We start from the raw sequence: 13,083 nt of genomic DNA on the forward strand, positions 1-13,083 counted from the left end.
CAGATTACGTTTGATTGATTGGTCTGATTCTGAAGTATCGTTGTAATTGTGGATGAGGGATGAATGATGGGTTGGAGAAAAAATCACGAGAGTTGAACGTCTAGGGTAAAGAAATATTTTTCCGAACTACAGTTGTGAGTCCTAGATATATTTTCTAGCTCTAGCAATTGCATGTGTCGTCCACTGATGAATGATGGCGCTTTCCGTGCTCTAGATAAACCAGGTTCAAGTTATGGATGAAACAGCAGTTGCTTGCAAATCTGAGTATCGGGAGCTGAAGGAAGAACCAGATGGGGATGCGGTCGCATACAACATTGACGATCTTCCAGAGGCGATCCTTGAACACATCTTATCTTTTGTTTCGATGGAGGATGCTGTTAGAACGTGCGTACTGTCAAAAAAGTGGCAATATCTTTGGACCTCTCGTCCTAATCTTGAACTCTCGGACTGGCCCTTTTCGAGGAGGGAGCATTTTACCAATTTTGTGGAAAGAGTACTTGTTCTCCGAGGGTCTGCTCACATAAAACGGTTCGACCTCAGTTGTGACGTTTTGGGTGATGCATCCCGTGTTAGTTTATGGGTATCCGCTGCTGTAAAGCGGAATGTCGAAGAATGCTTTGTCGACCTTTCGGATATCCAGGGAGATTTCGTCTTGCCTTATTGCTTGTTCACTTGCGCAACACTAACTCACATGGAATTATCCATCCCATGGGAATTGACACTACCGTCTCGAATTCATCTTCCGAATCTTAAAGTCTTGCATCTCATGGACATCACGTTTGTAGACAAGCACTCGACCGAGCAGCTGTTATCAAGCCCAGTGCTTGAGGAGTTGAGCATAGAGGACTGTACTTGGGATAATCTCCAGACACTGACTATTGGCGCTCCCATGCTAAAGTTCTTGATAATACACGACGAGGATTTTGATTGTTCGTCAATTGACCCGTATAGCTGCCGAGTTTCAATATGTGGAAATAATCTCAAAAGCATACATTTCATGAGTCCATTCTTGAATGATTATCAAGTTGAAAACACATGCGCACTGCTGGAGGCGCACATCAGTGTCACTGACTGCTGTCCAAGTAGGATTGAACAACTTGCCTACCGTCTAAATAAGCTTCTCGAAATGATATGTTCTGTCAAAAAATTGGAACTGTCAAGCAGGACCTTCCAAGTACGTATATCTATGCTTACATGACGAAATCTGGAAGTTCCATCTAGCCTCTTTAAGTATCAGATCCAAATGCTATCGGTACTTGTTATTATGTCTCTTGCCCGATTCTTCAATACCATTCTAACTAGCAAGTATGTCTTGGTTTGCCTTTTTTGCAGGTTCTAAGTAGTACAGACGAGCTATACTTGCATCTGCCTGTCTTTCCTAATCTGAAGTCATTGGATGTCGGGCGTTTAGACATGAAGTGCCAGGTTCTCTTTAAGTTGCTGCATAATTCCCCGCATCTTGAAACACTCAAATTCGGCGAGGTGATCCAGATTTGAAAGACCAACATTTACCTTGTTGTCTTCAGCTGTCAAAAGGCACGATGTCTAAATTGTACTTTTCTCATTTTGATAATCAGGGTATCGAATTACCTTCAAATGATGAAGAATATGGTGCGACGTTGGATCCAGCTCCCCCCTGTTTCAGCTCGCACCTTAGGCAGATTGAATTATTTGATTTATTGCTGTGCGAGAAGAAGGTTTGCGTGCTGGAATTGTTGCTGAAGCATGCGACGGTCCTGGAAATATTCATGATATGCACCAGATGGCTTCGTCCGGAGCAGGGAGACAAGGAGATGTTCCGCAAAAAGTTACTAGAGATCCATTGCGGATCAAAAAATCTCAAAATTGCCTTTTCGGACCACTAAAGAATTAATTCAACAAAAGCCACTGATAGAATCTATAACTTGCTGTCCTGAAAGAGCACATGTTCTTGTTGTTCCAGGAAGCTGGATTTCTTCTTTGGTCAGCATATCAACTCAGTAAACTGTGGGATAAGTCTTATAACTCTTTATTTATGCAATCGGTTATTGTGATTTTTAACATGTGCAATCAAGTCCTGAAACTTTAGTTCATATTCAATGTGGTCCTCCGATGACCAATGATCTAAAATTTTGATCAAATTGGTGACTGGACTTATGTATATATTTTGTCTTTAAAAAAGATATGCCATCCTACTAAGGCAAAGGTAAATACCAACTGTGATATTCCGAAATTTGGTCATATTCGAAATATAATGAAATGGTTATTTCATCAACGCATTTATGATTATTTTATTCTGAATTGATCACTCACGAGTTAACTAATCTATTTGGTGAGATCATAAAGGATTAAAACGTGAAAGACTAGAGAATTCGATAAGAGATCGACCGCTTAACCATAAGGATCAACAAGGGTTAATACTATACTGTTATAAGTCAATTAACGAACAGATATAAATCGATTCAACAAAAATATGTAGTTGGCTTGTGAGTGATTCCGCACGATTACGATTTTTGCGTCAAATGACGATAAACCGATTTTTCTATTGATCTTATATTCATAGTACGTAATTGAACCATCAAGATTACATGATAACCGAGGGTCGTTTATAATTTGAAGAGGTACAAACGTGGATCGAAAATCATCGACCATGGGCCAATCGCACGAAAACCCCTCAAAGCCACTTGATAGTTTAGGTTGTATTGAAGTCGTATTCGATCGATTTTTTTAACAATGAAATTTAATCCAATTTCAGGTATCGAACTTTCGAGATTAAATTTTTTGGACATTACCTCATCGTTCGTTGAATTATTGGAAGTTTGAAATTTTTGGAAAAGAAATTATTGGGCAAAAAATTTAAAGTTGAAAAGGAAATAAATGGACCAATGGCAAAGGTGCAATTTGTTGGCCAAAATTTTGGCTTTAAAGATAAAAGGAAAATAAGAAGATATTTTGGGGACAAAATGCTAGGCTAAGAGGGTTTTGAGGGAAATGGCTAATTAATCATGATTAGCTTAATTAATCACAATTAGTGTAATTAACGATGTATTAGCTATTAAGTAGAATTTTATACTCATTTTTCTGAATGAGATTATGCCTAATTATGATTGTTTGAACTTGTGATGCTATGTTATTGATTGCCCAATTATAGATTTTATTTATTATTTCCAAAAAAAAAGGGGTTTATGGGCAAGAAAATAGAGAATTTTGAGGTGTAGGGTTTGGACGCCAAATTTTACGTGCTAAATAAAAACAATGGGGTTTAAAAATAGAAGTGTGCAAAGTTTGATGGGTTGATTTCAAATACGTGATCACGTACAAATATTTTATTGGTATTTTTAAGTGTGAGAAATTGCCAAAGTTGATTATTTGAAAACGAACTCTTTTGTTATGGGCTAATTAATGATAATAAGAATTGGTTTGATTGTTGGTGTGCTTGAGTGATCATATAATCGAACCCGTCACCCAACAAGAGTTTGGGGGTAATGCCTTATTTTTATCGGATGTCCGGCGAGAGCCGGATGCCAAATCATGGTTGAGGCCAAACCAATACTCCTCTATGAAATGTTGTCTAGGCGAGGGTTCCAAACGATGCCGTGCCTAATGGAGCAGGATGACTTTTGTTGGCCGTGGCCCGATGGGTCATAACAATTGGAATACGTGTGTTGGCAATGCGCTTGGAATATTTCAAATGTGTTATGATTATTATTTATGTGTTCTGCACTAATATTGCCATATGAGATGTACTAATATGCAAGGATGTACCGAGGCAAGATAAGATTGTATGCCGTTGCATGTTTAGGCTGCCTTCGAGGCGAATTATCTTCCTAATCGAGGTTTAGGAAGTTGACTTGCTGAGATTTATATCTCATACCGTTGTTAATTATTTTTAGGGCCGTAGCGTGGAGAACTGCCAAGTACGGTTGTGGTGGGCATGAGATGCGACACTTTTTGGCTAGTCTTGCCGTTAGTAAAGTTTAGGTTTAACCCTGACCCCAACAGGTTTTTGAGTTGGACAGTAGAAAGTCACCCTTGCAATGGGCTTGTAATTGTTAAACTTCTTCGGGTTAATAAATAATAAATAAATGTTGTGCCTTTGGAAATATTTGTTGTGTTTTACTATCCCTACTATGTTGATTGACTGAGTGTTTATTTGAGTTGCTTCCTCTTGTGTTTAATCAAAAGATAAAAGGAATGAGTCGGCGACACATCCTGAGACATCGCATTTTAATCGACTGCTGAGAGATGTTTGCACGCTCGGAGTTCGGGACGTGACACTAATAGGTAGTCAATTTAAAAAATTTGCATAACTGTTTGATCATGGTAGGAGAAACTAGTTGATAAAGCAACAACCCCTCGAAGTTGAGGAAGAACATGAACAAGGACATCAGCAATTTGATCGGAATTCTAGAGGAGTATATTGAACCCTAGACTAATATGGACTAAAAACTGAATTATCTCTTAAAAGTTTCTCTTTTTTCTTAAATAAAAGATAAAAAATAATCAATCCGATCTAAACAGGGTTGACTACTTTGACCAAACCCCCCAGATTACTAGAGATACTTCTCATTAAAGGGTACATCTACTTTGAAGAAGAAAAGAAGAACAAAAGGGTAGCAACTCTAGGGCGTGATCCTAAACAACTCGACTAAAATATAGAATTTACAATTAGTCTCATCATTGATCAAATTTGAGGTAGATTGATTAGCCTAATTCCAAATTACTTGTTTGTATTTGCAGCAGCATGTGTTTGATGTGGGTATGTGCAAGTGAGTGTTGGTGTGTGTGAAATATAGCAAGGGATACATGAAGGAACAAGAACAAAGGCTATGTGGAAATGGACTTTCACGGCAAGGAGAGCACAAAGAAAAAGAAGGCTTTTATTATTTGGTAGGTAATACAAAGGAAAGGGGAAGGAGCTGAACTTGTTAGTCTGCTATACTCCACGCCTTGCTATCTATAAGCAAGCTTCACTGACTTATGGCCTACAATTTTTTACTTCTAGTAGATTTTTTTTTTTTTACTTCAACAACCGACTCTCCTAGGCAAATATCTTTGCCATTTGCAAAGATAATTTTATGGACTCTTCTAACACAAAATTAGTAGACTCCATATTCTTCCTTTGCCGCCTAAGTCTAGATTTTTTCTAGTATTCTCTAGCTGATTCTAGAAATTGGATTAGTAATTTAACACTCCTCCTTGATCCAATTTTGTGTTACTTCAAGCATATCCCGCAATGTCTCAAACTTGGCTAGCGGTAGTGCTTTAGTGAATATGTCCACTACTTGATCCTCGGTCTTGCAATATTTGAGTTCAATCTCTTTGTTGTTTTGCACCTCTCGTACAAAGTGATATTTGATGTCGATATATTTGATCCTTCCGTGAAATATTGAATTCTTTGATATAGTAATCACAAACTTATTGTTGCAAAGTATCAGAGTCGGTTCCATCTATGCTTCTCCAATGTCTTCTAGAATTCTTCGAAGCCATATTGCTTGATTGGTGGTCGTAGCAGTTGCAACGTATTCAGCTTCTGCAATAGCCTATGCTACCGAGTCTTGTCTTTTGGATGCCTATGAGAATATTCTTGAATCCAGTGTGAACGCATAGATAGTAGTACTCCACCTATCATCACTTGAACCTGCCCAATCGTTATTAGTGTAGGCAATGAGCTTGACGTTTGCACTTGGCTGATACCAAATACTGTAATCTATAGTTTCTCGTAAATATCTGAGAATTCTCTTGGTAGCTTCAAAATGAATTTGACTCGCACTTTGCATGAATCGTGATGGTAGACTTGTTGCATACATAATGTTCGGTCATGTAGCAGTGAGATATAGTAGACTACCGATTAGACTTCTGTAGAGGGAGGCGTTAACTTTTTCTGCTCCATCTTCCTTTAGTAGTTTCTCATTTGTCATGAGCCAAGTTAAAGTTGCTTTGCAATAATTCATCTTGAATTTCTTTAGGAGGTTCTCGATATATTTCTTCTACAAGATAAAAACTCCTTCATTTTGGTCGATCTCGATGCCAAGAAAGTAATGCATCAAGCGCACGTCCATCATCTCGAATGTCTTCATCATCTTTTCTTTGAATTCTTCATATGTTTATTGTTCCCTATATATATGAGATCATCTACATACAAAAAGATAATAAGAGTGTTGAACTTACCTTGGGTCTTGATGTAGAGTGTTGGCTCAATCATATTCCTCCTAAATCTTTGCTTGATTCAACCCATAGATGGCTTTCTTGAGTTTGAGAACTTTTTCTTTTTGGCCTTTGAGGATAAAGCCTTGTGGTTTTCCCACATATATTTCTACTCAAAGATATCCATTTAAGAATGCTGACTTCGCATCTAGTTGATGGATCTTCCATTCTTTTTGTGCTATTAGGGCTATGAGTGCCTGAATAGTATCAAGATGAGCAACGGGAGCAAAAGATTTAGTATAATCAATACCTAGTTGTTGCAAGTAGCCTTTCACCACAAGCCTTGCTTTATGCTTCTAGATTGATCCATCTGCATTGAGCTTTGTTTTGTAAACCCACATGACACCAATGATCTCTTTGTCTTTGAGGCAATCAACAAGCTCCCAAGTTTCATTTTTCTCAATCATCTTGATGTCTTCCTCCATGGCTTTTATCCAATTTTCTTCTTTGGATGCTTGTTCGTAGTTTTCTGGTTCTAATGCACAAAGTTGTATGTGTCATAAATTATTCTAAGGGTTTTTACCCTTAGTACTAGAGACTCTGGAGTAGATTCTTCCTGCATCACTCTTAGAGAGGTTGGTGGAGTTACATCATGAGTGATGGAATCGGGCACTTCTCCTTCTTCTTGAGTTGTTGACTCCTCTGTGCAGGTGGTGTGTCTGGCAATGTGACATACTTCTTCTCAATCTTCTCATCCTCCCGATTCCAAGCGGCATTCTCATCGAACTCGACGTCTCAACTAATCATGAGCTTTCTAGTTTTTAGATTGTAAACCTGATAGCCTTTGGATTGGTCACTATAGCCAAGGAGTATTGTCTTTTCTGTTTTTTCATTAAGCTTACTCATTTTCTAAGCAGCGACGGGATGTAGCATATGCAACCAAACACCTTGAGATGCTTCATTGAAGGCTTCCATCCATTTTATGCTTCAACCGGAGTTTTATTTTGGATTGCTTTGGTTGGACACCTATTTAAGATATATATAGCTGTATAGACTGCTTCTGCCCAGAACTTGTTGGGAAGACCTTTTTCCTTTAGCATAGACCTTGCCATCTCCATGATGGTTCTTTTCTTTCTTTCCGCTACTCCATTTTGCTCTAGGGCGTAGCCAACGGTTAGTTGATGATGGACTCCTTCATCTTCACAGAATTTATTAAACTCCTTTGAATTGTAATCCCTACCCCTATCACTTCTTAGGACTTTAATTCTTCGGCCACCTTGATTTTTGATGTGGTTCTTGACTTTTCTGAAGATAGAGAAAACCTCCAATCTATTTCAAAGAAAGTATACCCACGTCATTCTTGTGTAATCATTGATGAATAGGATGAAATATTTATTTTGGTTGAGTGTGGGGGTTCTCACTAGACCACACACGTCCATATGAACTAGCTCTAGTAGCTTCTTAGCTATCCATGCACCTCCAAAGCATAGAGAATACCCACTTTATATCATTTGGCTCACACTCAAGAAATTTTGTGTAAGACTAGGGACTGGATATACATTATGTATATATTTTGGGCCTTTATTAATTTCCATGGCAATTGTGCCTTATCCTTTGACATCTACTAATGCATCATTGCCCAATTTTTCTTGGGATATCACTGATTTATCAATATTGGTAAATATAGATTTGTCCCTCGACAAATGATTGCTACACCCACTATCAATATTCCATGTTCCATTTTTCTTATCATTTACAACTTGGCCTATGTAGAATATATTCTCTTCACTTTCCTTTTCTTCTACATAGTTTGCTCAATTATTTATTTTCGAGCGGCAATCTTTTTTTACGTGGCCATATCTTTTACAAAAGCGGCATCATTTTTTATTTCCAAACAAGCAATCCTTCTCCAAATGATTTGTTTTCTTGCAAATACCACAAGGTAGATAATTTTCCTTTTGTGCAGTTTCTCCTCTTCTTTTATTTTTCCATGAGCTCCTTCCACCATTTTTAGATTGATGAGACCATATGTTTACTTTAGACTAAAAGGCACTTTCAATTGAATCTTTATCCGGTGCCATTACTCTTTTCTCATGTGCTTCTAGAGAGCCAATTAATTCACTCACTAATAGGATCATCAAGTCTTTAGTTTCCTCTATAGTTATGACTATAGGGTTGTATTTTTTAGTAAGTGACACCAATATTTTCTCAACAACCCTTTGATTAGTGATCCCATCTCCATAGGCTTTCATTTGATTAACTAATTCCTTTAATCTTCCCCAATATTCTTGGACAATCTCATAATTTTTCATTTTAGAATTCTCCAAATCTCTTCTCTAAGTTTGAAGGCGAATTTTGCGTACCTTTTATGATCCTTGGAATTCTTCTTGTAGTATTTTCCAAGCCCCTTTAGCAGTCTTCACTCCAATTATTCTTGGAAATACCGTTTCTAAGAGTGCTTGCCAAATGAAGTATAGTGTCCTTGCATCCTTTTGTAGTTGATCCTTAAAAACACTCGCACCTTCTTGCAGAGCCTTGCAACCTTTTTTCCACGATGTCCCATAAGTATTGGACCATCAAGAATGTAGTCATCTTTATGCTCCAAAAGTCATAGTTGTCGTCATAAAATATGAGAAATGGGAAATGAGGATGAGGTAGAGTTGACTACAGTTTAGTCGTTGGTTATTTGGAAAGGATAGTTTTAGGAATGGGTAGGTAGGACAAACACCCAATACCTACCAAAGACGTGGCTTTAATACCACTGTTGGTATATGCGGAAGCGTGTGTTTGATGTGGGTGTGTGCAAGTGAGTGTTGGTGTGTCTTAAATATAGCAAGGGATATATGAAGGTACTAGGAACAAAGGCTATATGGAAATGGACTTTCACGGCAAGAAGAGCACAAAGAAAAAGAAGGTTTTTTATTATTTGGTGGGCAATACAAAGGAAAGTGAAAGGAGCTGAACTTGTTGGTCCGCTACGCTCCACGCCTTGCTATTTATATGCAAGCTTCACTGACTTATGGCCCACAATTTTTGACTTCTGGTAGATTCTTTTTTTCTACAATTTTTTTTACTTCAACAACCAACTCTCCTAGGCAAATATCTCTGCCATTTGCAGAGATAATTTTATGAACTCTTCTAACACAAAATTAGTAGACTCCAGATTCTTCCTTTGCCGCCTAAGTCTAGATATTTATTTATTTTTGGTAGTATTCTCTTGCTAATTCTAGAAATTGGATCAGTAATTTAACAATACTGTTGTAAATATGGATGAGGGGATGAATGATAGGTTGGATTCAATATGGTGAGAGTACTAAAATTTAGTTTTTTTCCAAGCTATGTTTGTGAATCAGAGATAGATGTTTTCGCTCTATCAATCGTATGTGTGGTTCGTCGATAAATGATTGCGCTTTTCATGCTCTAGATATACCGGTTTGAGTTACTAATAGAGGTAGCAAAATGGGTCATATATGGGTCGCTTATTTTTTGACAAAAAGTAGTTAAATGTGTTTAACAATTAAAGACTTAAGATAGGTGGGTCTTAAGTGGGTCTTAAATAGGTTAGATTTAGAATCTGCTTTTAACCAAAACCTCACAATCTCTCTCTTCCCTCTTTAACTTTACAAAATTATTTTTTTATAAAAAAATGAAATTATAATTATTTTTATTTAATTTATTTTCTTTTTCTTTCCTTTTTTTTTCTTTCTTCTTCCTCCTTCCGGTGGTCGGCACGGCGATGGCCGGCAAGCGGCTAAGCGAGCCTCGAGCTCATCGGCGTAGGGCGAGCTCGAGCTCACCAGCGTAGGGCGACCTCGAGCTCACCGGCGTAGGGCGAGCTCGAGCTCGCTCCGCCTCGCCGATGTTTGGCGAGGCTCGAGCCTCTCCGATCTAGCGAGACTCAAACTCGCGAGGTCGGGCAAAGTGGAGGCCTTGCCGACACCCGACGAGACTCGAACTCGCCAAAGATCGAGCGAGGCTCGAGCCTCGCCGACGTCCGGCAAGGCTCGAGCCTCGCCGATGTCGGGCTAGGCTCGAGCCTCGCCAAATCCTGTGAAGGGCGAGTCAAGCGAGCTCGAGGCTCGCCCGTGGCAGTCGCCGGCTGTCATCGTGGCTAGCGAGTCGGCCAAAGAAGAAGAAAAAAAAAATGAAAGAAAAAAAAAGAAAATAAAAATTATATTCTTATAAAATAAAATAAAAAATTAAAATTCAATTTTTTAAAATAATTATATTAGCAATACCATTTTATATATATATATATATATATATAAAAAAAGCTTTCTTAAGTTTAGTTAAATGAGTCAAGTATGGATCAAGTATAGGTTAGGTTGGGTCGGGTTGGGTATGGGTTAAAAATTTGATATTGCAATAAATAGGTTATAAATGGGTTAAATAGATCGATTTGGGTCGGACCATTTATGACCCAACCCAAACATGACCCGATCTACTCATTTAACGGGTCTAGTTACTAATGAAACAGCCGTCGCCAGGAAATCTAAGCAGTGGAAACCCAACGAAGAACTAGACAATGAAACGGTCGCTTACAACATTAACGATCTTCCGGACACAATTCTTGAACACATCCTATCCTCTGTCCCGATGAAGGATTCTGTCAGAACGTGCGCGCTGTCGAAGAAGTGGCGATATCTCTGGACCTCTTATCCTAATCTTGCACTTTTCGAGCGAAACTTTTCCGGGAGGAAGCAGTTTACCAACTTCGTGGACTGAGTACTCGTCCGAGGCTCCTCTCGCATAAAACGGTTTGACCTCACTTTTTGGATGTTTTGGGCGAACGCATCCCTCGTTAATTCATGGGTATCCGCTGCCGAAGAGCGGAATGTCGAGAGGTGCTTCGTCCACCTTTCAGAAATCCTAGGAAATTTCGTCTTGCCTTATTGCTTGTTCAGTTGCGCAACACTGACTAGCCTGATATCATCAATCCCGTGGGCATTGAAACTACCTTCTCAAATTTGGCTTCCGAATCTTAAACACTTGCATCTCCAGTGTAGCACGTTTGTGGACAAGCACTCGACCGAGCAGCAGTTATCGTCTTGCCCAGTGCTTGAGGAGTCGACCATTAGATACTGCACTTGGGATAATCTTGAGACGCTGACTATTCGCGCTCCCATGCTGAAGATCTTGACCATACAGGACGAGGATTTTGATTGTTCGTCCGTTTGTCCCTCGGTTCACCCATATACCTATCGGTTGTGATATATGGAAATGATCTCGAAGGCATTAATTGCGTGAGTCCACTCTTGAATGATCACCCGGTCGAAAAGTCATGCTCGCTACTGCACGCGTACATGGATGTCCCTGACCGTTGTCTGAGGAGGACTGAACAAGTTGCCTACCGTCTAAATAAGCTGCTCGAAGGAGTGCGTTCCGTCAAAAGATTGACACTGTCGAGCAAGGCTATTGATGCAGGTATCGCTGCTTACCCGGCGAAATCTGGAAATTCAATCTCGCCTCAATATCAGTTCCAAATTCACTTAATATTTGTTATTTCGTCTCCTGCCCGATTCCTCAAGATTATTATTACTAGCAAGCATGTTTGTTTTGCTTTCTTTGCAGGTTCTAAGTAGTGCAGCCGAAAGCATCTGCCTGTCTTTCCAAAGCTGGAGGAATTGGACTTGGGGCGTTTAGACTTGAATCATCAAGTGATCGTTAAGTTGCTGCATAATTCCCCGAATCTTGAGACTCTTAGATTTTGCGGGGTAACTGGATTTTTAAAGAAGAAAAAAAATTTCTTCTTGTCTTCTGCCGTCGGAAAGCACGATGCCTAAATTGTGCTTCTCTCATTTTGATAACCAGGGCATCGGATTACATTTCAGTCGCAACATAGATGGTGTGCTATTGGATCCCACACCCCGTTGTTTCGGCTTGCACCTTAGGCAGATTGAATTATCAGACGTATTCCTGCGCAAGGACTTCCACGTGCTGGAAGTGTTGCTGAAGCATGCGATGGTCCTGGAAAAACTCATCATCTGCCCCAAATGGCATCTTCTGGAGCAGGGAATCGAGCAGAAGTTCCGCCAAAAGTTACTGGAGATCCCCTGCAGATCAGAGAGTTTGGAGATCACCTTTTTCGGAGTTGAGATTCACCAAAAGTCACTGGTATAATCTTTGAAAGTGCTCTGTTCAAGGCTTGGACCAATTCGACTTGATTGATCCAAAGCTGCTCTTAGAGTATTGTGCATTGCGCAACACTGACTTGCTTGAAATAATCCATCCAGCAGGCATTGCAACTACCCTCTCACATTTGCCTTCCGAATCTTAAATTCTTGCGTCTCATGAACATAACGTTTGTGGACAAGTGCTCGACCAAGCAGCTGTTATATAGCCTGATGCTTGAGGAGTTGAGCGCTCCCATACTGAAGATCTCTACCATACACGATCATTCGTCCGTTCACCTACATAGTTGATATGTGGAAATTATCTCGAAAGCATACATTGCATTGCATTAGTCCATTCTTGAATGATTAACGGGTCGAAAAGCCATGCTCACTACTGGAGGCGCACATCAATGTCCCCAATAGGTGTCTAAGTAGGACTAGACAAGTTGCCTACTGCCTACGTAAGCTTCTCGAAGTGATGTGCTACGTTCAAAAATTGATGCTGTCAAGCACGGCTGCCATGGTAGGCATCTCTGCTTACCCAGCGAAATCTGGAAGTTCTATCTCGCCTCAATATCAGTTCCAAATGCACTTGGTATTTGTTATTTTGTCTCTCACTCGATTCCTAGAGATTATTTTTACTAGCAAGCATGTATGTTTTTGCCTCCTTTGCAGGTTCTAAGTAGTGTAGACGAGCTCTGCTCGTGTCTGCCTGTCTTTCCTAATCTGAAGTTATTGGATTTTGGGCGTTTAGACTTGAGACTTCCAGTGATTATTAAGTTGCTGCATAATGCCCCCCATCTTGAAACGCTTCAATTGAGCGAGGTCATTGAATTTTATTATA

At 39.5% G+C, this 13,083-nt stretch overlaps 1 protein-coding gene across 1 annotated transcript; it reads left to right on the plus strand.

Moving 5' to 3' along the window:
* The first annotated feature begins 232 nt into the window (after positions 1 to 232).
* On the plus strand, positions 233 to 1,865 carry LOC104447610 (F-box/LRR-repeat protein At4g14103). Its single transcript, XM_010061330.1, has 3 exons — positions 233 to 1,174; positions 1,333 to 1,425; positions 1,578 to 1,865. Exons 1-3 carry the CDS (start codon positions 233 to 235, stop codon positions 1,863 to 1,865), a joined length of 1,323 nt encoding a protein of 440 aa, XP_010059632.1.
* The last annotated feature ends 11,218 nt before the right edge of the window (positions 1,866 to 13,083 follow it).

The sequence above is a fragment of the Eucalyptus grandis genome, chromosome 5 (genome assembly GCF_016545825.1).
Source record: "Eucalyptus grandis isolate ANBG69807.140 chromosome 5, ASM1654582v1, whole genome shotgun sequence".
NCBI lineage: Eukaryota > Viridiplantae > Streptophyta > Magnoliopsida > Myrtales > Myrtaceae > Eucalyptus > Eucalyptus grandis.

What these genes read in the sequence shown, in the direction of transcription:
- LOC104447610 (XM_010061330.1), top strand. Translation starts at nt 233, where the DNA reads ATGGATGAAACAGCAGTTGCTTGCAAATCTGAGTATCGGGAGCTGAAG. An exon ending in TGTCAAGCAGGACCTTCCAA is followed by an intron (nt 1,175 to 1,332) that starts GTACGTATATCT and finishes CCTTTTTTGCAG; the next exon opens with GTTCTAAGTAGTACAGACGA. An exon ending in GTTTAGACATGAAGTGCCAG is followed by an intron (nt 1,426 to 1,577) that starts GTTCTCTTTAAG and finishes TTTGATAATCAG; the next exon opens with GGTATCGAATTACCTTCAAA.